This window comes from Galleria mellonella, unplaced genomic scaffold (genome assembly GCF_026898425.1).
Source record: "Galleria mellonella isolate WM207_F2 unplaced genomic scaffold, CSIRO_AGI_GalMel_v1 utg352, whole genome shotgun sequence".
NCBI lineage: Eukaryota > Metazoa > Arthropoda > Insecta > Lepidoptera > Pyralidae > Galleria > Galleria mellonella.
The window spans coordinates 5,281,956-5,309,011 of NW_026442084.1; the positions used below are offsets into that span (position 1 = coordinate 5,281,956).

The 27,056-nt window shown below is 33.3% G+C and overlaps 1 protein-coding gene across 7 annotated transcripts in view; it reads right to left on the minus strand.

Moving 5' to 3' along the window:
• Positions 1-475: 475 nt before the first annotated feature.
• The window catches only part of LOC113519444 (solute carrier family 41 member 1), a 93,825-nt gene continuing 67,244 nt past the window's right edge, over positions 476-27,056 (minus strand). For 4 of the 7 annotated variants that reach the window (XM_052897172.1, XM_052897171.1, XM_052897175.1 and 1 more), the window contains 11 exons: positions 24,595-24,725; positions 19,792-19,896; positions 16,205-16,271; positions 11,328-11,440; positions 10,490-10,634; positions 8,465-8,611; positions 7,754-7,777; positions 6,631-6,778; positions 5,834-6,039; positions 5,068-5,216; positions 476-4,356 (listed from right to left, as the gene is read on the minus strand). In XM_052897172.1, coding sequence (XP_052753132.1) covers positions 4,171-4,356; positions 5,068-5,216; positions 5,834-6,039; positions 6,631-6,778; positions 7,754-7,777; positions 8,465-8,611; positions 10,490-10,634; positions 11,328-11,440; positions 16,205-16,271; positions 19,792-19,896; positions 24,595-24,725 — 1,421 coding nt within the window. In that variant the 3' untranslated portion in view covers positions 476-4,170. Of the gene's footprint in view, positions 4,357-5,067; positions 5,217-5,833; positions 6,040-6,630; positions 6,779-7,753; positions 7,778-8,464; positions 8,612-10,489; positions 10,635-11,327; positions 11,441-16,204; positions 16,272-19,791; positions 19,897-23,162; positions 23,278-24,594; positions 24,726-27,056 lie in introns of those variants that run through there. The other 3 variants (XM_052897173.1, XM_052897176.1, XM_026904559.3) reach the window with 3 other exon arrangements.

The window sequence follows — 27,056 nt, forward strand, 5'->3', positions numbered from 1 at the left end:
ATATATATATAGATTATTTTAATTTTAATATAATTATTCTCTGTTAAAAATAGTTTTTAGTCTCCACAGACTGACTTCTTAACCCCCCCCCCACCTCACCCACCATCTTCTGGAAAATAGTCTTAAACACGCCAATAGTGAGCTCTTACATGAAATGGATCATATGAATTAGGAATAAGTGGAAAGCTAAATGGCAATACAGACGCGTTGAGTGGAAGCGTATAAGAACGGCTGTACAATTCGTTAAGAGGGAGTCACGTGTGAATTGAGTTTTAGTGGAGGTAAAAAAATATGCAAGTGGCAATTTCAATGCTGCCAACTTTAAAATAGTTATTGTTTTATAAAATAAATAATGACATAATTAATACCAAGAAAATAATGCATATTAAGAACGATAGACTGGTATACAACGATAACTAGATAAATTACATTAAGTAGGGAATAAAATAGACAAGAAAGAAAGAAAATAATTGACTGGCATTTGACTAAATAATTAGTCGAATTTTATTAGTTTTACAATAATAGTTTTCATCATTCGTAAAATACATTAATTAGGCTTTATGGGAATTGTAAGTCGACTGTAATATTCTCTCTACATGATACATATAATATTTTCAAAAAAATAAATACTTTTTCGTCCAAACAATATTTTGGTTACACAGTAAAATAAAATATTTCGATATTTGTTCAAGAAAAAAATTAATAGAAGTCACGAAATTAATAGAAGTCACGAAATTAATATGTAGCACATGAAGTGAATACAATTAAAAATTTTATACATAATTTGTTTTTTTTTTTCACTATTGCTTCAGAGCAATGTAGTGATTTTGTCAAACTATTAAAATTGCTTTCAGAATTTCGTAATAACCTATTGTGAATTATTGTAATATGGCAATCAATTCTGGATATAACAACTTATTATATTTTAAATTATTTTGGCAAAAATAACTCTCAAAGTGGACGTCTTATATAAAAAAAAAGAGTATGTAGTGGACTAAAGTATTTATAAATTTAGCATTTATCAACGTTTGTTACGTACTACATAACAATTTCTATATACAAATTGAATCTCATTTATATCACATCATCCATTCAAAAATACATCTTAAATATAAAATGTTTAAGTCACATTTTCTCTTTGCGACATAAGGTAATTCATTTACAATAATATAAGCATTGTTGTCACATCACTATACGTTTTATCACACAAAAATTGTTATTTCGATTTATAAAAGCAACAAATTTATAAACAAAATGCATTACGATTCACTGTTACCAGTTTATTTTACAAATTAACAATATATTTTTTTCAATTTAAAATAATATAGTTAAAAGATTAAATGAACAATAATTAAATTGTTTTGAAGCAATAAATTTATAAACAAAATGCATTTACATTCACTGTTACCAGTTATTTTATAAATTAACAAATTTATTCCTCAATTTAAAATAATAAAGCAAAAAGATTAAATGAACAATAATTAAATTGTTATGAATATAAATCTGCATGTGAAAACGGTTATTACAAAAATAATTATATTTATAATTTATATACAAGATGGTAAGGTATAGACAGAAAAATTGGTAAGACGTATTAATAATATAAATGTCATATTAGGATCTTTGAGTCATCTAATTTGTTTGTATAGCAAAATATATATTTCTATTTAATAATGTAATTTGGTAACCTACATTTTATAGCATTAACAACTGAGGTAGTTGCAAAAATTGCAAAATAACAGGTCCGTCAAATGAATTCACGGTGTCTCAAATCGATGAACGTGCATTAAAGTCATCCATAACTCAACCATTACGTATACAACGTATTTTGTACGCTATCTACATATTATTTCCTATTTTTTTTTATAAATTTCCAAAATCCATTTCACAAGTAACCTACGGTGCCCACGACCACTTTCCACCAATATACAGCTCGCCATCGACAGGTAGTTCACCGCCATACCTTAGAGCCTGGATAGTCGCGTTAAGCGCGATTTCAAAGATTTTTCTTTCCACAGATGCTCTGGCTATGGAATGAGCTCCCTGTCGAGGGTTTTTCCAAGAGAATACAACATGGAATTCTTAAAAAAAAAAAAGCGGTAAAGAGATTTCTTCAGGGTCGGCAACGTGCGCGTAACGCCCCTGGTATTGCAGGCATTCGTAGGCTACGGTAACCGCTTACGTGCTTAAGTGGGCCGTATGCTTGTTTACCATCTCAGTGGTATAAAAAAAGTATGTATATTGTTACAGAAACTTCTGTTTTTGTAGGCTTTGTAATTCGGGGAAAATGTGTCTGATCATTAAACTCCTTTGAGAATTTTTTATTTATTCAAAATATTACTATGTTCTTATTTTACAAAAAAAAAATTGTTCAATTTTAAAGAGTCCTTGAGTACAATTTTTATGTAACATTTAATGGGAAACAAGCAAACACCTCACCGTCGCTTATAGACAAGAATAGACACTAAGAAGTACAGTTTTATATTTTTTAATGGTTGAATTATTTAATTTTTTTTTTCACACTTCATAGATTTGAGATACATTGTACCTAATATTTACATTGACTCACGAGATCTCAACACCAGACAATCATACACAAAATATTTACTAACTATCAAAACAATCGTTTCAAATGCTTAAATACTAACCGGTTTAATTATTTACTTGGTAGTTTTAATAAATTACCTAATTAAAATTGTAGGCCTCCTAAATTAATACTAAATAATTGCTTTATTGTACTCATTTTGTCTACTATTACTACATTCATAGGAGTGATTTTTTTTATGTTATTTCTGAAATGTTCATCATTTAGTGGATTACTATTAAAGATATGTCGGACGTTACGAGTTTTAGCGTCAAAATACATGTCAACGGTATGTAATTCTAAATCATACTAACAGTCAATTATTAAAACGTTTAGTTTTAACGTTGGCAATTTATCGTCTTCTATATGCAAATTTGGATACATGCAACATGTTAGTACCAAAACGTCCAATGTTTTAAGGTTTAAATTTATTTTCTCTTTTATCATGTCCTTAATCAATTAATCATATTTAATTCACTATTGATTTTCTTACTACTGCTACATTCTTTTTTCAATCTTGTATATTATTTCAGAAATATCATAACAACGGTAGTAACAAAAGTGCCATATCACATACATACATATCTACTAACTGATAATTTTAGCAGTTTTCTTAAAAATTATTATACTGTTATTATTTACAAGGTTTTTATCTACAATTAACTAGAAGCAATTTCCATATAATAGACATAGACGATGTTTAGAAAAATACTTAATTCTCCAACGTTCTAATCACCAGAATACGCACATAGTGAAAGTAAAATCATCTATTTGGAATACAGTTGAAACGAAAACAATATTCAATAGGTATAGACCTACTGTACAAAACAATGGTGTAAAAATATATGTCAGGCATGTAAAACAGAAACATGATAAAAACAAGTGAGTGGCTAAAACAGTTAGCACAAACGTAGGCGTAATGAAATCATTATGTCACGCGCTTACATCAATAGTTTGTAAAATTTCAAATAATAATTTTATTGTCCTGCTTAATAAAAATGATGTTAATGTTTAAAACGATAGTAATTGCAATAAATCACATTTTTGGGTTCATATCACAGATTGAGGCACCCTCATTTAGAAAGATTGCCACGCTAACATCAATTCGGAGGAGGCCAAGGTGATATAACAAAATTTATATACATTAACTAGGCTCCCCTATCATAAGACTTGCGATTTTCAAAGCCAACATGCAAAACAATAAAGGTGTTCCTAAATAGATCATCCACGTATGCTGATATTCATTGGCACCGAGCACCTTAAAGGCTTTTCACAATTAATACTGCAAAGATATATCATATATTTTAAAGTAAATCACCAATAATTAAACCGAAATACTAAATAATAAATACTTTTCTAAAAGTCAAATTTTAATGGGTCAAATTGAAAGACACGTATATATGCAAAAATACATCTACACATTGTCATATCTCATTTGTCGTGTTATTTCATCTAGCTTGTAATCTTATGCAAAACTATACGATTTTGCAAGACACCTTCAACAATTCTTGTTGAGTTGGTATGATTAGGCTTGAAATATAGCTTTGGCGTGGTTTTTCGTTTATCATTCCACAAAATTAACACGATCACTGAACATTATTACCGTATTGCATGCCAAACATTGATAAAATAAAGAATGCCAGACCCAAGAACACTGAGCCTAGGAGGTCACCTAACGCTGTAAGATATGGTATAGCTGCATTGTCCGGATCTTTCTTTTTCTTCCACATTAAGTGAATGAATACATATGCCAGGTAAAGTAGCACCATGACCTGTAAATAAGAAACAATACAAATGACTTATTGTAGATTTTAATGACATAACAAATTTAAAATAGCAATTTCATTCTATTAATATTGTTATTACAAATGTGATAATTTGTAAAAATTATTGAACGACTGTATTTCAATCACACTTTATTTGCTGGTGAAATTTGAATAAAATTTCGTGTATAGTTGCATATATTATGAATATATGTATAGAAAAATAAGATATTATTATTAGAATTTATTGTATAAATTTTAATATTTATTTCTTAAAGAATAATGCTATGTATATGTATTTTCACGTGTTCATATTGTATCTGCTACGCCTAACAAGTTTTGTGATCTCCGTTTGTATGTATTACCATAAAATGTTTCATGCCAGGGAGGGGTCTTGGTGCCTTGTGATACGGGTTCTTTGGATACGCAGTTCAGACACCAGTTCTCTACAACTTTGATGTATCTATGGTATTATTTTATTTTAAATGTTTCATTGTACTCAAAAAAGTTGTGAGATAAATAAATAAACATTAAATATATATATATATATATATATATATATATATATATATATATATATATATATATATATATATATATATATATATATATATATTACAAAGTAACAATCAGTTCCAGACAGTATATTGGGAAGGCATTTGTTCAGTTATTACAAAAACATATAAATTATTATTATTGAATAAAAAAAAGGTATAATACCTGCAGCAAGGAGCAGACTAAGTAGGTGAGGCCAAACGCGAATTGTACTGTTACGATGCCTTGGTAGACGACATCGGCTACCACCATAAATATCGTTTGTCCTAACACAGCCAGCACCAACAACATACGGGCCACCTTCGCAGCAGGAGCTGAAATGGAATTATAATTAATTAGTAAAATTGTATTTAAATAAAAATTGTTAAAAGTAGTTGATGCTATAGATATACCTATAGAAACATAGTTTATTGATACTCATGAAGACATTTGCTTCTTTTGGTTCTTGGTTTTTACGCAACTTGGAATGATGAAAAACCCAACTAATAATCATGATAGATAGTGGATAAACATCGCCAATTAACGTGAACAGCACCATGGATAATGATATGACGCCCCTTGCATGTCTCATACTTCATCATTTCTGAATATTTAATGTTATGTTTTCACAATAAGTAGTTTATTTCATTCTAATTCATTATTGTGAACCTTTTATAATACTTTTATTATAATCTTGTGATTTTAATCCCCTTGGAGTGTTTTGCCAATAGTTGCCACACTTGGCAGGCTGATTGACAACCGTAGTTAAGCTAAGAGATGTTTTAAGAGGGACACTGCTGCCCATCCCTCGTCCTCCCCTAGTCTCTTACGACACCCACGGAAAAGAAAGGGATGGCCCATTCTATGCCGGGACCACACGGCGAATTATTATCATGTTAGTGTATACTTTGAAACATTTTCATTTTCACATTCTAAATAAAAATATACTTACTTCCAAAGAACCAGGTTTTCCATGGCCACTCCATGATCCTGGTATTCTCCGGGAGGACGCCAGGAATAGCTGTCTGATGTAAATGGGTGGCGAGACGTGAAGACTGTACGCAGACGAGGTTTCCCCCGATACCGTTGACAATCGGTTGGAACACTTCGTAGCCAGGATATTGGTCAACTGCTTGGTCGAGGACAATGCCTCCAATGCTAAGAATGAAAACAGTTTCATTAACAACATGCTCTGAATATGATCTGTCTGTCATTATTTGTTAATTTAAAAATATTTATTTAAATTTATTCAAAAGCAATGTAACATATTGCTAGCCTATCAATCTATTTAAGATGGTTCTATGTAATGTGTAATGCTACGATTACCATTCATCAGGTGAGCCGTAAGGTTATTTGCTATTCTAAGTTGCATAAAAAAAAAAACAAAAATAGTAAATAGATCTACTATTTATTACATACATACATACATATTTGTCACGCCTGTCTCCCATTAGGGTAGGCAGAAACAATGGAACGCCAAATGCTTCGATTCAAACAAACCTCTTTCGCTTCTACTATTTATTCTTTTTGTAAATTCATTTTCTGGTCAACTAGGCTCAAAACCCTCTATCAAAGGCCAGCGAAGTAATAGCTCCTCTTTGCTTCTCATCTTATGAAAAAAGGCCAACAGTGGGACCTTATTGTGTTGTTAAGATAAGGTAAAGCTTCTAAAAGTTTTAAAATCTCGTATTCTAGGAATACTTACAAATATCGTAAAATAAAAAAAAAAATAAGCAAATAGTCACGTACCCACTAATGAAGAGTGCCGAGATGACGGGCGTCCAGCCAGTGGTGAGGACCGTTTTGGTGTATCTGTTCCTCCATACAACGAAAACCCACATCGGCAGCATGCAGTAGTATACGCACATAAGTACGATTGGCTGCCATAGTGACACCTCTGAGGGACAAAGCGATACAAATGGTAAAGATTTTGCTCTGCAATAAATGATAAACATTATATGTGGATGATAAACAATCCAGATGGGGATTTTGTACGAAAATCATTTGTATTTAAATATATCTTTTGCGCTAAACAGCTGTGATTGTATGACTGTGTTATGTAGTAATAATATGATATTACAGAGTACGAGGTATAACTGAGTTCTCAAGAATAAATCATCTCAAATCTATTGACGAAACAGAGTACTTTTTTTTATACAACTTAGAATGGCAAACAAGCTGGCGGCCCACCTGATGGAAAGTGATAACCGCCGCCTATAGACATGAGCAGTACCATGGACATAACAGAGTATACTGTTTCGCCCATGATACCCCCCATGCGTTGCCATTCCTGAGGACTCAGGTGTTGTTTCTCCGTACTCAGTAAATTCACGCCATATCCCACCCTTCAAACCGAAACACAGCCATGCAAACACAACTGCTTCACGGTAGAAACACGAATAAGACAGAGGTACCCAAGCAATCGACTTTTGTTTAAAATCTCCCTCTTTGTGATGTGCATGCAGCTATTCATATTCATAGGCGATGATTATGTTAGGTAAGCCGCCAGTTTGTTTTCCATTCTAAGTTATATTAAAAAAAATCATTTTGCACATTGACATATTATGGAAGAGAAGAGATCTAGTAAGCTTTTCAAGTAAGCTCCGTATAGAGAAGTGTATTAAAAATGTATTAAAATATATAGTTTAGCAATATTGGTTTAAAAATTATTACAAGTTACATAATTAGATTTAACTTACAATAAATAATAACAGATATGAAATTATGTACAAAATAAAAAAAGTATGACTGATCAGCTATTTAAATAAGAAAATGCAGCAATTATATGTATGTAAAACTGGTAAATACAGTATTATAATGGGTTTGATGAATGCATGAATCTATTATGAGTAATTATTGCATACCCACTCACCAGACTTATCTTCGTTATGGGGCTCTTATGGTAAAAGGAAAACAAAGAAAAATATATTTTATTTTGTAATCACCAATTAAGGAAAAATTTGATTTTACCTACTCCAGTAAGATTATTATGTATATTGATAAAAAAAGACTGTTTGTGTCAATAAACTAAATGTGCTCGACGACAGTCCGACAATCTGTACAAACTAATGGTTGTAGGCAAGATAGAGGGAAAAAACCACGCGGACGATCGCCTAATCGATGGTCGGACCAGATAACCGCCGTTACGGGACTGTCGATTGCAGCTGCCCTGCGAGAAGCTGAAGACCGTGTAAAATGGAATAACATCATAAGAGAGGCAACAGACACCTTTCAAGGACACGACCTTCAGTAATGAAGAGGACGAAGAGAGAGTAATAAAGAGTCAATAAAAAGTATTATTTAAATAAATCTTTAGAAGTACTTTTAAATTATCATATTTTATTATGTATACAACTCTAAATCATTTGACTCAATTGAATTGATACCAAATTGAAATAAAATTCAATACGATTTGTACACCAACTCTTTTAAATCATCACTTTTTATAATTCTAACGCTGACTTTTTATAATTGAAATGTTATTTGTCGAGAAGAACCTGCGAGAAATTCAGTATTTATTTTTCCAAAAATGTATTAGGTACATTAGTAAGGTATAGAGCGGTAAGAATGACAGAATACTCACGTATTTGTTCATACATATACTGGGCTGTTACTGCCAGTACAGAGTTGCTAACGATGTCCCCAATGGAGGCTGCTAATGGTGTAGCCACGTTGTCTGGATTTACTTTGAATTTATGGGACGCGTATATCACCAAAACCATGACGAAATCTGAAAAATAAATGTATATCATATATGTATATGTAAAGAATGATGAACTAAAAATATAATGTGTCATCATTTCTCTTTAATCCCAAGAAATAATGGTTTATAAGAGATGAGAATGTAATCATTTAGTGTCTAAAATATTTGTAAAATATAAATAAATATATATGAATTGATGAATGTAGTAGAAGCAAAAGAGGTTTGTTTGAATCGAAGCATTTGGCGTTCCATTGTTTCTGCCTACCCTAATGGGAGACAGGCGTGACAGATATGTATGTATTTATGTATGAGAATTAATGTAATCATTTAGTATCTAAAATATTTGTAAAATATAAATAAATATATAAAAGTTTAAATTAATAATAATAATAATAAATCTTTATTTCTTTCACAATTGTGCATTTTATTTTTACATTTTACAAAATAGAATATACATAGATTGCCATTGGGATTGGACAGAAGCCGTACTAGGATAACCTGTGTTAATATAAAAGTTTTCAAAATTAATATTGCAAACCCTAGGAAATTTATAAACGCTTCAAATCTAAGTTAAAAGCATATACAAAATAAGCCAATTTGTGGTTACATAAGCTAAAAGTCAAGTTTTAAAATGTTTGTAACAAACTCTCAGAACTTGACGACAATTAAGGTAGATGGAAAAGGAGGAAGGATATATAGTGTTTGTATGGATAGCGTGTTACGTTTTGAACTGTGGGACATGACAGTGAAATTACAGGGTATCGAGGCATTGTTTAAGTTCTATTGTCAGGCTTTCTACACCGGCCAATTATTGTATAGTTATATAAAGAGAGCTTGTAATACACTTCGTATGCAATACAAGAACGTATTTCGAGCGATGCTTAATTTGCCATGGCGATGTAGTGCGTCTGGAATGTTCGCAGTTAATGATTTCTTTGCTATTTTATGCAAGTGTAAAGTAAAATTTTATAAAAGATTAATGAAAATAGGCAATCCTATTGTTAATACAGTATTTCACAATGCGTACCTGATGACGAAAGAATTTATAATATATATATATATATATATATATATATATATATATATATATATATATATATATATATATATATATATAAAAGATTTATAAATTTAATTAAGAAACATAAAATAATTAAAATAATTATACCTTAGTTTAAATTATAATACCTTAGTCACCAGAAATGGCAATGCATAAAATCAGCAATGTTGTTTCTTAAGGTGACTTTTACCACTCACATTTCTTACAATTTATTTACTATTTTAAGCCACTATACAACAGAAAATCTCGCTAATGTAATACCCTTTCTTATTTATTTATTTATACTTTATTGTACATATTAATATATTAATATATAAAAAATATGACAGAGGTAAGTAAATGTACAAAGGTGAACTTAACTCTACAAGGGTTTTCATCCAGCAAACCCAAAGTGGAAAGAGAGTCAATGTCAGAGGGTAAAGCGGTGTACAATACTATGACAATTTACAAACAAAAAGAAACTAGAGAAACTTAATTTTATATATAATCAATTATATTATATTTAGTTTTGTATATACATATACATAAACACTAGGCGTCATGTCGTATAGGGAGGTCAAGGATATGGCCTGGGATAGAGCTGGCTGGAGGAAGATGCATGAATTAGTTGCACCGACAAGTGGAAAGGCTTAAATCAAAAAAAAGAAGACACATACATATACACATACAAATTTACTAAGTTTTTACCTGCGACTTTGCCTGCTTTATCGGAATATATTACTCTCCAATTAATTAATTTCCCTCCCAAATGCTATAGGGGGATAAGCTGAGCAGGGCGCCATAGGCCAGAGATAATAAATAAACGAACTCACTTTCACATTTATATTATTAGTAAAGGTGTTTACCTAACACGAAACAGGTGGTAGTGGCAGTGAAGACGGCTGATGCTAATATAAGCAAGATGTAGTTTCCATTCACAGTGCCATCGGCTATGGTGTTTATCACTATTGCGAATATGGAGACCACGGTTGCAGCTACTATCGCTTGTACCTGCAACAATAAAAATTAATAAAAACAAATCAAAGTCTCCGTCTATTTACATCATGTCAATGTAAGAAGAGATAGTTTAGTTAATTTTTATAATGCCTCATGTTTCTTTAGACAGTCAATATGATAAGTCAGTACTGATAACGGTAAGTGTAAGCATGTAAGAAACTAGAATTTGTTTAAACATAATTGCATAATTTGTTTATTTAAAAAGAAACACCTGAAGTATTATTTTTTTATTTGAACTCCTTGAGAATAATTAGTGGCATTTTTGATAATTAATTTTATTTCATATGTATTTTTTGTTATTTTGTAATTTATTTTGTGAAGTAAGAGAGGAATGAAGAAACTTGAAGTGAGATTCCCCTAAACTAATATTTTTCATCCTAGCACCTGATGATAATTTTATCATTCATCCTTGCCAATATATACCGTTAGTATAAGCAGATGCGGAATTCTGTTTCTATTTATAAAAAAAAATGAACGTTCTCTCTAAAGCCTAAAATCTTTTCCATAGGAATTGTCGGTCCTACATTTTCAACACTGTCTTGCAGAAATGGTCCTTCGAGCCGGATATCGACTTCATCATTAGACTTTTACTTTATGCAATTATTTGTAGCATAAATGCCTGTCTGTCAATCTCAAATTCGTTTATTTTTTTTTTATACCTATGTAAGTTCATATAAAGTTACTGACCTGTACTAAAGATATATTCCCAACCACCATGGAGATAACTTCTTTTGTGGAATCCATGTTGCCAAGATTCGCCTGTGTGGACAGACGAGATGCCAAACACATGTCCAAGTTACCTGTAAATAAGCAAATTAATTTCATTATATGTAAAATATACAAAACTTTATTTTTTTTAATGGGTAACAATGAAATGGTAACCACGCCTATTGTATGGGAATATGCTGGCGGGCCACCAGTAAGAATTGATAGGTGAGGATATAGACAACTCAATTAGCCTAAAGTGACGATTTCACCTGAAATTAAACATGATACTTTCCAAGGAGCACCGCATGGAGATCGACATAACAGGATATATATATATATATATATTTTTTTTTATTGGCTAAAAATGAAATGGTAACCCCGCCTGCGCTAACGGGATACGCTGGCAGGGCACCAGTGAAGGATGATCGATGTGGATGAAAACAGGCCAGTTAACTACTAGTTACTAACAATTCCTTTCCCCCCTTGAAAAAATTGTTAGCTTATGCCCTTCTTCATCCAAAACACTGTATGTTTATCAAATTTCACGACAACTGGTTAAGGCATTATGACATCATAAGGTAACAAACACATAATATCACATTTATAATATTAGTTAATATTAGTTAATGATAAAACAGAATATGTATCATGTTTTTTTTTAGTTTTTTATCTCAAGTAGTAGACTACCTATAATTATAAACTATATTATTATTATATTGTTAGGTGTTATGTGATAAAAACAAAAACTTAGATAATAAACATAATCTGAAACATAACTCTAAGCTGAAACAGAAAGAACGCGCAATAGGCAAACAAATATAACGCTACGACTCGTTTGATGCTTATTTTAATTATAATGATGCAATTAAAATAATTCGTAAACAAAGATTATATTAACAATTCTCGTATTACGTTGTTTATATTACAAAATGATACAGTAATGGAGAAATTGAGATGAACATTTAAACAATAACAACGTTATAAGACCGTCTGATTGTGTGGTCCCTACATAGAATAGGACACCTTCTTTATCCCGTAACTGTCGTATAATAAAAAAAAAACTTAATAATCAATACAAATATTTCATTTAAGAGGGACGCTGCTGCTTATCCCTGTACTATAAACTCCCTCAATCGCCTCTTAAGACACATACGGGAAAGGAAGTTGTGGCCTATCCTATGCCGGGACTTACACGGCTATTGGTTTAGGTTATTTATAATTTTTCAGGTTTTAATATTACAAATGTGAATGTGAGTTTGTTTGTGTGTTATTTCATAGTGGTCACTATGTGGGATGAAATATTATACATATATTGCATGTATATTGAGATCTTGGCAATATACATGCAATATATGGGATGAACAAGGATATAAGCTACTATTTAACCCACTTAATCCACATGTCCTGGTCACGCGGACGAAATTCTAAGTAAAAAGTAGTTTAACATATTTATCAAAAAAGCAGCCATTTCAATCGTATTTTATTTTGTTCTTTATCAGCGCCAACTTTGAGAAACAACGCTTTAAAGTTACATTATTGTACTATGAGTAGTTACGAGTAGATATCAATGAAAATTACTTCATGACAAGTCAACACAAATACCCATTGTTTCAATTCTACCACAACCATAAAAGAATATAGGTAAACCCCCTTCGTAATCAGGTCGTGTTTATAGTTGTAATCCGAGATTGACACAAAATTTAATACTCGTATTAGCGGCGTTTTATCTCAAGATAGCATGCCGCCTTGTACAATGGATAATTGTTTCTGAAAAATGCACATTTGTATTTCAATAACGCATTAACAGCGAGCTAGTTCGATGCCCGATTGCGGGAAAAATGATGTTATTGTTGTAATTTTCTGCGTAGACAGAGACTTCAATTAACTATTACCCGCGGTTTCGCACGCGTAGTAAGTAGTCTTGTTTCCCGTTTTGAGTTAAAATAAAAAAAAAACTTGTGTATTGTGTGTGTGTGTGTGTGTGTTGTAGCTGTGTGTTGATAGTCAATCAAGACAAATGATTTCATAAATATATTAATTAGAGATTTATGCAATTCCAAGTGGTAGCTTACTGTCCAATTAATAAAACATTCATATCAGCCGTTAATTGTCCACTGCTGGACATAAGCCTTCCCCATAAAGGGAGTTTTGCCAGTAGTTGCCACGCTTGGCAGGCGGGTTGGCAACCGCAGATGTTTTAAGAGGGACGCTGCTGCCCATCTTTCTACAATTAAGCTCCTTTAGTCGTCTCTTACGACACCTACAGGAAAGGAAGGGGTGGCCTATTCTATGCCGGGACCACACGAAGTAATTGAAAATTGGTGGGTAAAAATATGTCTTGTTGAGAGATTTTGGAGAAACGGTATAAGTAGTTGATGAAAAACGAAATTCGTGTGGAGAAAAATGGATGTATTCTAAATATACGATTTGTGGGATGGAGGCTAGCTATATTTGCTAGCAATATACCCTGTCAGGCCGACCTCCAAATGATCCTCCCTGGAAACCACCGTGCTGTATTCAGATGTATTTATCACGATCGGCTAACTGACCTGTCTTATCATTCTCACTTATCATCCCTCACTGGTGCCCCGCCAGCGTATACCATTAGTGCAAGAAGGGTTGCCATTCTTATATATCTGTGGTGTACGTAATAGTGTCTGTTTAGTAGTTGGTAGTGAAAGAAACGGACGGAAAGTCTTTGTATAAAAGTAAAAGAAATCATATGATTTTGGAGAAAACTTTTTGTACGGGGAAAATAAAGAATCACGTCTAGCAACAATGTCTTGAGATGTCCGGACACAGACGGACACACAGTGAAAACGTTCGACGTACTAATTGCAAGGCATTAGCATATCACGGTACATAATCACTACACACGTGTCGGAGCCCCGTAATTGTACACAATTGACTCGGGTCGCAGGAAATGACAGATTTTTATCGTCCACAACTCATACGCTGTAAGATTACGTTGTAGCAAGTACGAGACATACAGTTTGTTGTTTATTATGACATTAGCTGTTTTCCGTATTGACAGTCATTTGATTTTGTATACTTTACTTATTTACTAATCACTATACAAGCTGTATATTGCGGTTTTATGGGTTTCTCTTTTAATGTGTGATAACCCCGTGGGGTAACCCCGCTTGCGCTATCGGTATACACCGGCGGGGCACCAGTGAAGGATGATAGGTGAGGATGAAGCAGGTCAGTTAGCCCATCGTGACAAATTAAACAAGAATTAACCACGACGGTGTTCAGGAGGAACCGCATGGAGGTCGACCTGATAGGGTATATTGCTAGACTGTCATTACTAACAATTCCTTTCCCTCTAGGTTTTGTAAGTTAGGATAAACAGTGTACTTACAATTACAAAAAGTTATTGTCATTTTATGTAGGTACAACATTTTATGTAGGTACAACATATTATGTAGGTACAACATTTTATGTAGGTACAACATTTTATGTAGGTACAACATTTTATGTAGTTATATTGTACAATATATTTTGTGTTATAGGAATAATAAATGGATCCGAGGATTATTAAATTTCAAACGTAGGTATACTTAATATATAAATTTAATTATATCCTCGTAACTTATATTTTAACTATCATCTATAATGTTTTACATTTAAATGTATCATAAATTTGATATAAACTATTTTATATATAAACTGACTACTAAAATAAAAAAGAAACGTTGTAATAAAATATTAAAACGATATTACTGTTTATGAGATAGGGAAACGTACTTCAGAATTAACGTCTGGACTAATCAATCTATGTACCAAACTTCCTTGTAAACGGTTCAACCATATAATCCTTCGACCGCGTATTTTTTCCGCTTCATTTTCGCACATCGCTTTGACAACAAATAACATTACGAGTACTTTACCAATCTAGCGAGATACTGAGAAACTATATCAATCTATCAAAACAAAAATCGCGGTATAACAACGTCAATAAACATAAAAAATTGCGAGCACGTGGAAATCGCGGGATGCCCGGTCAGAGGGTTGAGTCATACTGATAACTAATATCTTTACAAGACATCATAATATTACTAGGATCTATATCTATATTTAGATTTTTTTTTTTATATCACGAAGTCGACAAACAAGCATTGGTACAGCTTGTTCGATTGTAAACGGTTACTGTAGCCTATGAACGCCTGTAACACTAGGGGTGTCACGTGCGCGTTGCCGACCCTGAAGACACCTTAATGTACTCTTTTTGTAAACCCCCGTACTGTAGTCCCTAGGAAAAACCTCAGCAGGGAGCTTACCAGAGGGAGATTTTGTACAAAAGTCGATTGCTTGGGTACTTCTGTCCTATTCGTGTTTCTACCGTGAAGCAGGTGTGTTTGCAAGTTTTGAAGGTTTGAAGGGTACAGAGGAATAACATCTGAGACCTCAGAAATGGCAATGCATGGGGGGTATCATGGGCGATACAGTATACTCTGTTATGTCCATGGTACTGCTCATGTCTATAGGCGACGGTTACCACTTTCCATCAGGTGGGCCGTCAGCTTGTTTACCAATCTAAGTTGACTAAAAAAAATTTAGGTTTAAGCATGTATGGATGAATTAGAATATTATAAAATATTAGTTCTTGTTTACAACATCATACACGTGGATTTTGAAGATGATTCTAGATGGTTTATCAAAATTAAACATATATCAGAATTTAAGTTAGGCCTAAGTGCGTCTATGAAATGAGCATACTATTTAGTGCAGTAGTTTGTATAATACCGGAATCTTTAATGACAATGACTTTAATGACAATGATTAGAGACATCGTATAGTTACAATTTCATTATAATAGTAAGGTTATGATTTATATAAATATTCTTTCTTACCTTTAAGTCCCGAAAGAGATGGCACTAATACGAAAATAGCGGATACGTTCACGAAGACATCCCAATCCTGAAAAAAAAAATAACAACAATATTAATAAAGAGTAATAAATAATATATATAATAATAAATAATAACATAAGAAAAATCTACCAAGTATATAAAAAAAAGTTGCCGTGTGGTTCAGGCATATGCCTTTCTTTCCCGTGGGTGTGTTAAGAGGCCATTAAAAGAATTTAATTGTCTAGAGGTAGGCGCCAACGTTCCTCTTAAAATATCTAGTCTAACTGCAGTTACCATCCTGCCATCCAGGCATGGCAACAACTGGCAAAAACTCCCCCTTATGAGGGAGACCTATGTTCAGCAGTGGACAGTTAACAGCTAACATGGTATAGCTCTGTCCCATTCGTGTTTCAACCGTAAAGCAGTTGTGTTTGCATGGCTGTGTTTCGGTTTGTAGGGTGGAATATGGCGTGAATTTACTGGGTACAGAGGAATAACACCTAAGTCCTCAGGAATGGCAACGCATGAGGGTATCATGGGCGAAACAGTATACTCTGTTATGTCCATGGTACTGCTCATGTCTATAGGCGACGGTTACCACTTTCCATCAGGTGAGCCGTCAGCTTGTTTGCCATTCTAAGTTGTATAAAAAAAAATGGTATATAAAAAATAGCCAAGCAAACGAACTCACACATTATAATTTAGTAAATATAAATAAATAAATAATACTGAATATAAATACTCAGTGCTATCTAGTACCAAACTAAGCAGTGTTCGTGTCAAGCCTGGTGTTAAATGCGTCCATAGGTTACGGGTTACCGTAACCTAAAGATACCATACACAAACCATATGCTTGTTTGTCACCATTGTAATATAAAAAAAAAATACTAGACAATTTATAGTAATTATATAAAAACTTTTTTAAAATACATATGTAACATCCAAACTAATACAATCAGTGTTATATATTCATGAATAAAAATGTATTGTCCGGGAATTGAACCCGCGACCACAGATAAGGCGGTGTGTTAAACCATAAGACCACCAAGGTCAAATCTGATAATAGTTAATTAAAGACAAATTAAAGTTAGACGAATGAATAGAATAAATTAACCGTAGTCTAGATCATTTGTGATTTTAGTCATGGTAAGAAATACTTGACCATTGATAAGACAATTTTGATGATAACACAGCGACGCCTTTTATGTAGGCACAGGTTGTCTGTATGTACACATGGTTTTATCAACATATACTTAAGTGCTTATATATTTTTATCGTATCAATAATGTGTAAATAATAAATGTATATATACAAATAAACAGAAGGAAGAATCAAGTTATATTTTTAAAGAAGAAAATGGAATAGTATGTAATGCACTGCTGTCAATTGTGGCAAGCAAAAATGTATCGTGCAAAGCTCGCTTTTCCATAATTTAGGGAGTAATAACACCAACGCTCGAGTATGGAAGCGATTCGTTGGCAGAAGAAGTATGAAAAAATTCTGTAAGGATAAGAGCTCTGAGAAGTATTTTTATTTACTTATTTATACTTTTGTACACATTAAAATATGTCTAAATATGTGTGGTATTACGTTAAAGGATAGAGTGAGAAACAGTGTGATTAGAGTGAAGTGTGGACTGAAACACGATGTAGTGACAAAAATCGAAAAGTGAATGTTGCGTTGGTCTGGCCATTTGGAGAGGATGGATGAAAGAAGAATTACGAAAAGATTTATCGAGTAACAATGAATGGAGATGTTGGTATGGGCAGCCCTTATGGACATATGTCGACCAAATAGGTGATGTGCTGAAGAAGAGCCAAATTAAAATTACCCGTAGCCGGTGAGCGTGTATGAAAATATTGATGAATGTAGAAGAGGCGAAAGAGGTTTGTTTGAATCGAAGCATTTGGCGTTCCATTGTTTTTATCTAAAAAAACATTCATCTGGAAAACACATGTAAGTGATATGTATGTATGTATGGAATGGTAACCCGATCCCGATTGCGTATCTGAAAGATAATAAATGAGAATGAAGTCTGGTCAGTTAGTCCATCGTGTCAAATTTATTAGGCATTAACCGCGATGGTTTCCAAAGCAGATCACGTGCAGGACGACCTATTGGATAGCCCATCGTTTCAAATACATACATACTTGTATTATACAAGGAAGACAAGACCCTAGACAGTACAGACATTATTCACGAGTATTAATGTTTGTATTGTATGGGATCGAACCTGCGAACATAGATGGGTAAACCGCTAAATTAACCACATATCATCATCATCATCTCAGCCATTATCTGCCCACTGTTGAACATAGGCCTTCCCCCATAGGCTAAATTCCGTAACAATATTGTAATGCTATAGAAATGAGAGTTCTGCGAAGTGTATGTTGTGTTATATTAAAAAGACAGATTGAGAAATAACGTGATTAGATTGGACTGAAAATTGATGCAGTAGATAAAATTATTGAAAAGGAAATGTCGTCCACGCCCCAACATTTCAATTCAATATGTTTATCAGAGAGAACGGATGAAAGAAGAGGGATATATCATTAGATAAAGACGGAACGATGCACCTGCCTATCAACATCATAATGTCTACAGCTGAACATAACGTCCTCCATGAGGGGAATTTTGTCAGTAGTTGCCGGGCTTGGCAAGCGGGTTGGCAACTGCAATTTGATTTTTGGTTATGTTTTAAGAGGGACACTGCTGTCCATCTCTCTGTCTAAACATCCCTTAGTCGCCTCTTACGACACCCACGGGAAAGGAAGGGGTGGCCTATTCTGTGCCGAGACTTACACGGCTAGGTACCCGGCTATGCTAAAAATAAACAATAGCAGGACACCAGTGAAGGCTGAAACCATGAAACCAGTTGGCTCATCGTGGCAAATTCGTTAGGAATTAACTACGATAGCTTCTAGGGGAGATTACGTTGAGGTAGATCTAATATATTGCTAGTAATGGGAATTAAACTCGTATCGGACATATTACGAGGGAATGAGTGGAAATGGAATAGGCAACCTCAGACGGACCAAATATATGACTGAAAACTTGCAAACAATTACGAATAGATTGATTTTATTTATTTATTTATTTAACACTTTATTGCACCAACATAACATGATTTGTTAAAACAATTTTCAATACGTATAGTGTAGTACAAAAGGCGGTCTTATTGCTAAGCAATCTCTTCCAGACAACCTTTGGGTAGAAGATGGAGGAAGTGAAATAGGTCTTATGGGGGGGGGGAAGGGATTGTTAGTAATGGAGACTGAGAATCCCATTGCTAGCAATATACCCAACCAGGTCGACCTCCTCGCGATTCTCTCTGGAAACTATCATGGTTAATTCCTGATGAATTCATCATGATGGGCTAACTGGCCTGTTTTCATTCTCATCTATCACCCTTCACTGGTGCTCCGCCAGCGTATCCCGTTAGCGCAGGCGGGGTTACCATACCATTTTAACCCACAAAAAAAATAGGTCTATTGGTATTAAAATTATCGTTATTTCTGCCTACCATAATGGGGGAAATAGTCGTAACTCAATTGTATTTAGGAAGTAATAATGTTCTAGATACTGACCTTGACAGTACCAAGGACGAGACCAGCGCCGATAGTTCCGCAGCCAGCTATGAAGAACGGCACCGCTACCTGCATCAGTGTGTTCCACCATCTTTCTTCCTTCTTCTGAAATAAGAGATTTTTTTTAATATATACATATATATTCTTTATTGCACTTGTAAATTATATTGTTAATGCACATATTTATAAATGTTGTGAGCAAGTGTGGTCATATCTCTGACAGAGATCTCTTCCAGTCAACCCAATACAGTTGGAAAGCATGCCGTTAGCGGGTAACTGAAGTGCTACAACTATTAATATTTAGAATACGAATTACTATTAACACTAATCAATACTACTAATAAGGAATAATATTGATTTAAATTTCAATAAAATTAGCTTCGGATCTTACGAATCATTGTATAGTTCTGTAACTAGTTCAGACCTTAGACCTATACATAATAAAACAATAAATACTGTACAATTACACCAATTTCTTGATTTTTATGTTAAGATATCCTGTGTTATGAGATACAATAAATACATATACCTTAAAATACTCAGACCCAACAGAGACAGTCAATTATAAAACTCGTTTTCTAAATTGACTGAATCGGGAATTGAATTGGAGATCTTTTCGCTAAACGACATGCTTATCGTTGCGCCTTCGCTCGTAATCGTCAAAACGAAAATGCATGATGCTTATTTAATTTAATTTATTTTTTAGACTTTGGGGTACTAGGATGGCCTTTTTAACGATAGAGAGGACGATACTTCGTGCGAATGGATTTAAGAAGTAGAAAAACCCATGAAATATGATAAATAGATAGCGTATTAAGATAAAAAATATACTAGCTTTTGATTTAGACCTTAAGGAATACAATTGTATAAGCTGCATCTAATTTGATACAATAGTCTTTGCGTGATGCCGGAACAAGTATGTAGACAAAGATATAGAGAAAATTTCTAAAAAATATTGTTTTGACGTCCACTAGTTTAATAAAACCTCCCATATTAATTTTTCTTAAATAAATATCTTCCATGTACAGATATAGCCTAGTTACAATTTTATTATATAAATAAGATTTGCTCTTGAAGACTCAATGCCTCGAACAATTGTCATAAATTTTGCATATCACTTTTAGCACGATGATGATGATATCAGCCACATTTTAATCTTTAACTGTCCACTGTTTCGCCCATAGACTGACATAAAAATGGTCACGAACCACCTGCATCCACTGACACCATACATTTTAGGTCGTTACTCCGTACAGTACACACGGTAGGTGGGGGGGGGGGGTGTCGTTCTATCTACACTGTATTTGCCCGTACGGGGTTACCAATCAAGAACCTTTCTTCCCCACTGGACATACATAATCTAGTTTACAGTTACAATTTGCTTATTACCATAGGTCAATAATAAAAATTAATTGCGCGCTTGTAAGAATCAGTCAATGTAAAAAAAAAATATTGACAACAAAGTATTTTGTTCTCACATTTATGTCATTTAGAAATAATTCGATTGTTAGTGACAATAAGTTATTTTTCACACAACTCACAAAAACATTTTAAATAACACATTCTATAGTTATTCCGCTTCTATGTACTCGTATACTTCTATGTATTTGCTGTTAATTTTTTTTTTGCTAGAGTACGATGAAATACTTTAAAAATTTCGACTAATTTGATTTCTTCGATTTTCAGTAAAGTCCTTGTAATAAAATTTTGAAATTCTGTGACACTGATGGTCATTCCCAGTCATTCGCTTATGGATTATGGTCGCAAATACTACCCTTTTTCATGTATCTTTACGTTTCTGTAATGTGTCAATTTATTTGTCTATGACTATTTTTAGACTTATTGTGAGAAATAGGTTTATTTTCATACAACTACAAAGTACAGGCTGGTTGTAATTTAAAATGGTTTTAAATTGAGTTGGTACGTTTAAAACAATCGTTGATTTCTGTATCTGCTCTTATATTAAATTTTATCATACTTTTGCATTATATTAATTCTGTTTTGTTTTACAATGAAATTATTAACTTTTATCTTAAGTTATAGACCTACATTTATTTTAGTCACAACCTGTTACATTTCAACGCTTCCACTATTATGTTTATATTAATCGATTTAATTCTCGATTTTGTAATCCTTTGGATTAACAAGAAATTTTTAAAATCAGTTTAGTATTAATGAAACTCTTCTTTGAAGGCGACTGTAAATATTACCAAATTGCATTGGAATTATCGATAATCACTTAGCATAAATAAAAACTAGCGCTATCTCCATTTCGCTATCACCTCTCAACTCTTCTTCTCTACTTTCTCTTATCTAATTTAGTTCTCCGTTTCGAATAGTCACCCTTTCGTCTGGGTATAACAATTATTATGAAAGGATTTGCATTTTTTTGTTTCTAACATACTAAATTCTTCTGTAATTCTACTCTTTATCTAAATATATAATAATATAATAATCTATAATAAATATATAATAATCTTACTAATATTATAAATGTAAAAATGTTTTGGCATAGTTTTAGCGAAAAAATTGGGTTTAGTTACTCTTCTTTTTAATTTTTTTTGTTTCTATATAAATCATACGACACATTCTTAAAAGTTTTAGGGTTGAAACCCTCCTACTATATTTTTTTGTGGTATATAGAAAATATGTTATAGAATATATCCTATTTATCATATATATATATCATAAGTTTCGAGGGTGGAACTTTCCTCCCTTATTATTTTTTTGCGGTATTTAGAAAAGTAAACAAGCTTCTGACCTGACAGAGAAAACAGTGACCGTTGCCTTTAGACATAAACGTACAAACATACACTGTTACATCCATTGTACATCTCACGCAATGCAATTGCTTATAACTATTCCATAATATTGGCCGTGTAGTCCCGGCATAGAATAGGCTGCCTCTTACATTCCCGTGCGTGTTGTAAGAACCGACTAAGGGAGGGCGAGGGATGGACAACAGCTTCACTCTTAAAATATCTCTTAAGCCAGACTACGGTTGCCAAGCGTGACAACTATTGGCAAAACCCCCAAGGGGGTCCAAAGAGGCTTATGTTCAGCAGAGGATATATATATAATATATTTATTTATTTATTTATTTGAAAATTACTCACCACACTTACAGTCTCCCAAAACGTGTAGTGAGCCATAGGTTTATTTTACAAACTTACAAATTATGTACAACATTTTAAAAATATATCTATTTTGTCATTAAATACGTCAATATCTGGTCGCTGAGCAATCAGAGAATTGAGCAGAGAAATAGTCTGATAAGTGGGAGCAAACTGAGCAGTACAGGTGCGAACTGATATGTTAGTGATAATTCCATAATGAATATAAAAAAATTAAATATGAACAAATATGCTTACCAATATCATATTTTCTGTCTAAAATCTATTTAAAATTTGACAGGTTTTATATATTTGAATTTAAAAGAAAGCAAAAGGCTATATGGACAAGTGTCACTATGAACAATAATTGTGTTGTGAACAATAACATCGTATCTTATAAGAAGAAACCTATCTAGAGGTTTACACATAAAGGAACTGATAGTACGCGATATCAGATAATAATGGGAATCTGCGAATTACTTTATCATGATTGTGACGAAAAAAATGTGACTGTATGAATATTTTTTTTTTTTATACAATTTAGAATGTCAAACAAGCTGACGGCCCACCTGATGGAAAGTGGTAACCGTCGCCTATAGACATGAGCAGTACCATGGACATAACAGAGTATACTGTTTCGCCCATGATACCCCCCATGCGTTGCCATTCCTGAGGACTCAGGTGTTATTCCTCTGTACCCAGTAAATTCACGCCATATCCCATATTCATGTGTTGTTTTGCTGTTTGTTTATTATATTAAACTAGCGATCCGCCCCCGGCTTCGCACGGGTGCACATGGCGTCACATCACATAAGAAACCTCTAAAATTATCAGTGTTTCTCTACTATATTATGAATGTATTATACATATAAAGCTTCCTCTTGAATCACGCAATGGGTTTTCACGTGACAGTAATAGTCTATCTATTAAAAAAATCACATAGAAACCGGTTGCGTAGTTTTAAAGATCTAAGCATACATAGGGACAGACAGATATATATATTTTATATATACATTTTATACCTACTATGTAATGATAGTTTTGGCGTCATTATTAAATATAAAAGCTGAAATACAAGCCGTACGTAGAACTAAGAATCTACCTATGATGTATATGTATTTAATATAGCGTATTTGAACTGCCCAGGGCTAATGGGTCTTCCCCTTTCCTCCGGGGTTTCCCCTTTAATTTCGTGAACAGAGAATTATAATTTAATACAAACATATAAGGTTTGAGCGTATTTTGAATCTGTTAATTAATAACTCCATTTGTAGACAGATTTTGAAAATATTTACTAAATATGCTTTAAATGAATTCGCGCTATGTACTTTCTTGATTATATAGTAAACCATGCATATACAGGAATTTCGCGAATTAAAAATTTAAAAAGAAAAAAAAAATGTTAAGCCACATTTATTTAATAGTTAAGACGTGTTTGTATTGTATAGAGGGTTCAAATATTGTCTGTTTCTCTGTCTGTATGTTTGTTCCTGCATCACGCAAACACTACTGCACCAAATTGGATACAGTTTTTTGAGTCGACTTCCTGAAGGTCTTACTTAAAATCTAATGTACGTTTTCTCTTGATACGCCATCTGGAAAAGTTCTTAATCATTGGTTTTTCTAATTCTGAAATTCACGGGTACGAAGTAGCGGGCAAGAAGTTAGTCATAAATAAAATAATACGAACCCCTGATAGTGGTTGTTTTTCGGCATCAGCATCAGTGATTCTCTTGTCCGGTGGGTCTCCCGGACTCTTCAGGTCTCCGGAGGAATTTATGGATGCCATGTTGTATGTGCTCCCGGAACATCCAATATCATCTGGAACAATACAAGTTAGAGATATTAAATCCAATCCTCTTTTCTCCAAATTTTAAAAAAAAGGTCAGCCAGTTGTTTTGAAACTATTTGTGTTTTTTTTTTGTAATTGTAATTGTTACTTAGGGATTACATCCATAGAGAAATGCACTCTATGGTACTGAAGCAATGATGGTTACCTATTTCACAAATAGTTTTCGCTCTAAAAAGATAAAAATAACATACATTCGTTTAAAATTAATACGAGATTGAAACCTACGTCATCAAACTTTATCAATTGTAAAAAAATGTGTGAAAATTGGATCAAAATTTTTCGACTTGATTGTCAAAAAATTAGAAGAACACGAAAAATTTGATGATTGATAATTCTCAATCACCAAAACTTAATTACAAATGGAAGAAGGTTCCCACCAGTTGTGAGTAGCTTGAAATGAACATATTTATAAATATTTAATTAAATGAACATAACTACATGCTACTACATTTCGTACAACCCGGCGATATAACTATTAATGCCTATAAAACTCGGCCGGATGTATGAAATACTCGTACATTGTACGATTCGTATCTTTATACGAAATATAAGGTGGGTTTAAATTTTTATTTTTAACGATTTTAAACCCCTTCGCGCGGGGGGAGAAGGGATTGTTAGTAATGGAGATTAACAATTCTATTGCTGGCAATATATCCTATCAGGTCGACCTCCTGGAAACCATCGTGATTTATTTATAGTTAAATTTGTCACGGTGGGTCAACTGACCTGCTTCATTATCATCTATCATCCCCCACTAGTGCTCCGTCAGTGTATACCGATAGCGCAGGCGCGGTAACCATTCCATAATCACTAATTAAAAAAAAACCCTCGCGTTACGTAATATTTTTAATATTTTTTTTTTATTTAAGAAAGATACAGTTGCATAAGGTACAATTTACAATTTTTACAATTTATATACAACGAGGAAATATCTGCATTACCATCAGTCCCCAAACTAGGCCAGACCTGTATCTTGGGGACTATAACGTTCTAGATCTCATTTTGTGATCGAGCAACAAAAGTAACGACAAGTAATTTTCCATTTAATTTAGTAGAATAAGTGACATACCGTCGCTTGGTCTAAATCCACTTGAATAAACGCGAATGAAATAATTGGAAAATAGGAATAATAATAATAATAGGTATTTTTCCAGTACAATACAGTATTTAACACTTGTATGGATGACTGCACACAGTCATTATACTTATTTCTATTTATTTCTAAAACAAATACTTTTTTTTTGGAAATATTTTTTTAAACTAAGTATGTAAGATAGATTGCCGGTGTACGAGTATAATTGAGCTATAATTTTGGGGGGAAAGGGATTGTTAGCAATGGAGTTTGACAGCCCCATTGCTAGCAATATGCCTTATTAGGTCGATCTCCACGTGGTTCCCCCTGGAAACCATCGTGAACAATTCTTGTTGAATTCGTCACGATGGGCTAACTGACCTCACTGACTGACTGACATCATCCATTAAAAAAAAACCCATTTACCAGTTACAGGCATCCTTAGGTTACGGCAACCCGTAACCTATAGATGCATTTAACACCAGGCATGACACGAACTCTGCTTAGTTTGGTGGTACTAGGTAGCACTGAGTATTTATATCCAGTATTATTTATTTATTTATATTTACTAATTTATAATGTGTGAGTTCGTTTGCTTAACTATTTTTTTATATACCATACCATGTTAGCTGTTAACTGTCCACTGCTGAACATAGGTCTTCCTCATAAGGGGGAGTTTTTGACAGTTGTTGCCACGCCTGCCACGAGCTGCAGTTAGACTAGACCGATAGCGCGGCTGGGGTTACCATTCCATTATCATCCATTAAAAAAAATTGTGCTATATATTTGGTAATTCTAAACCTATTTTGATAATTATTTTTGGCAGTATGTAAGATTGACCTCCATGTTAGTTCCATATTAATTTATTCATGCTCTTGGCTCCGCGTACAACGCGGTTTCAGAGATGTTTTCTCCCACGAACACTCAGGTTATGGAATGAACTCCCTGCCGAGGTTTTCTCAAGAGACTACAGCATGGGGTTCTTCAAAAGGGGGGTAAAGAGGTTTCTTCAGGGTCGGCAACGCACGCGTAATGCCTCTGGTATTGCAGACGTTCATAGGGTACAGTAACCGCTTACCATCAGGTTTTTTTATGGTTGATAATGGAATGGTAACCCTGCTTGTGGCTTACCATAAGGTGGGCCGTATGCTTGTTTGCCACCGCTGTGGTATAAAAAAAAGAAAAGTAAAAGAACCATCAACCACTCTACGTTTACCACTGGATTAAA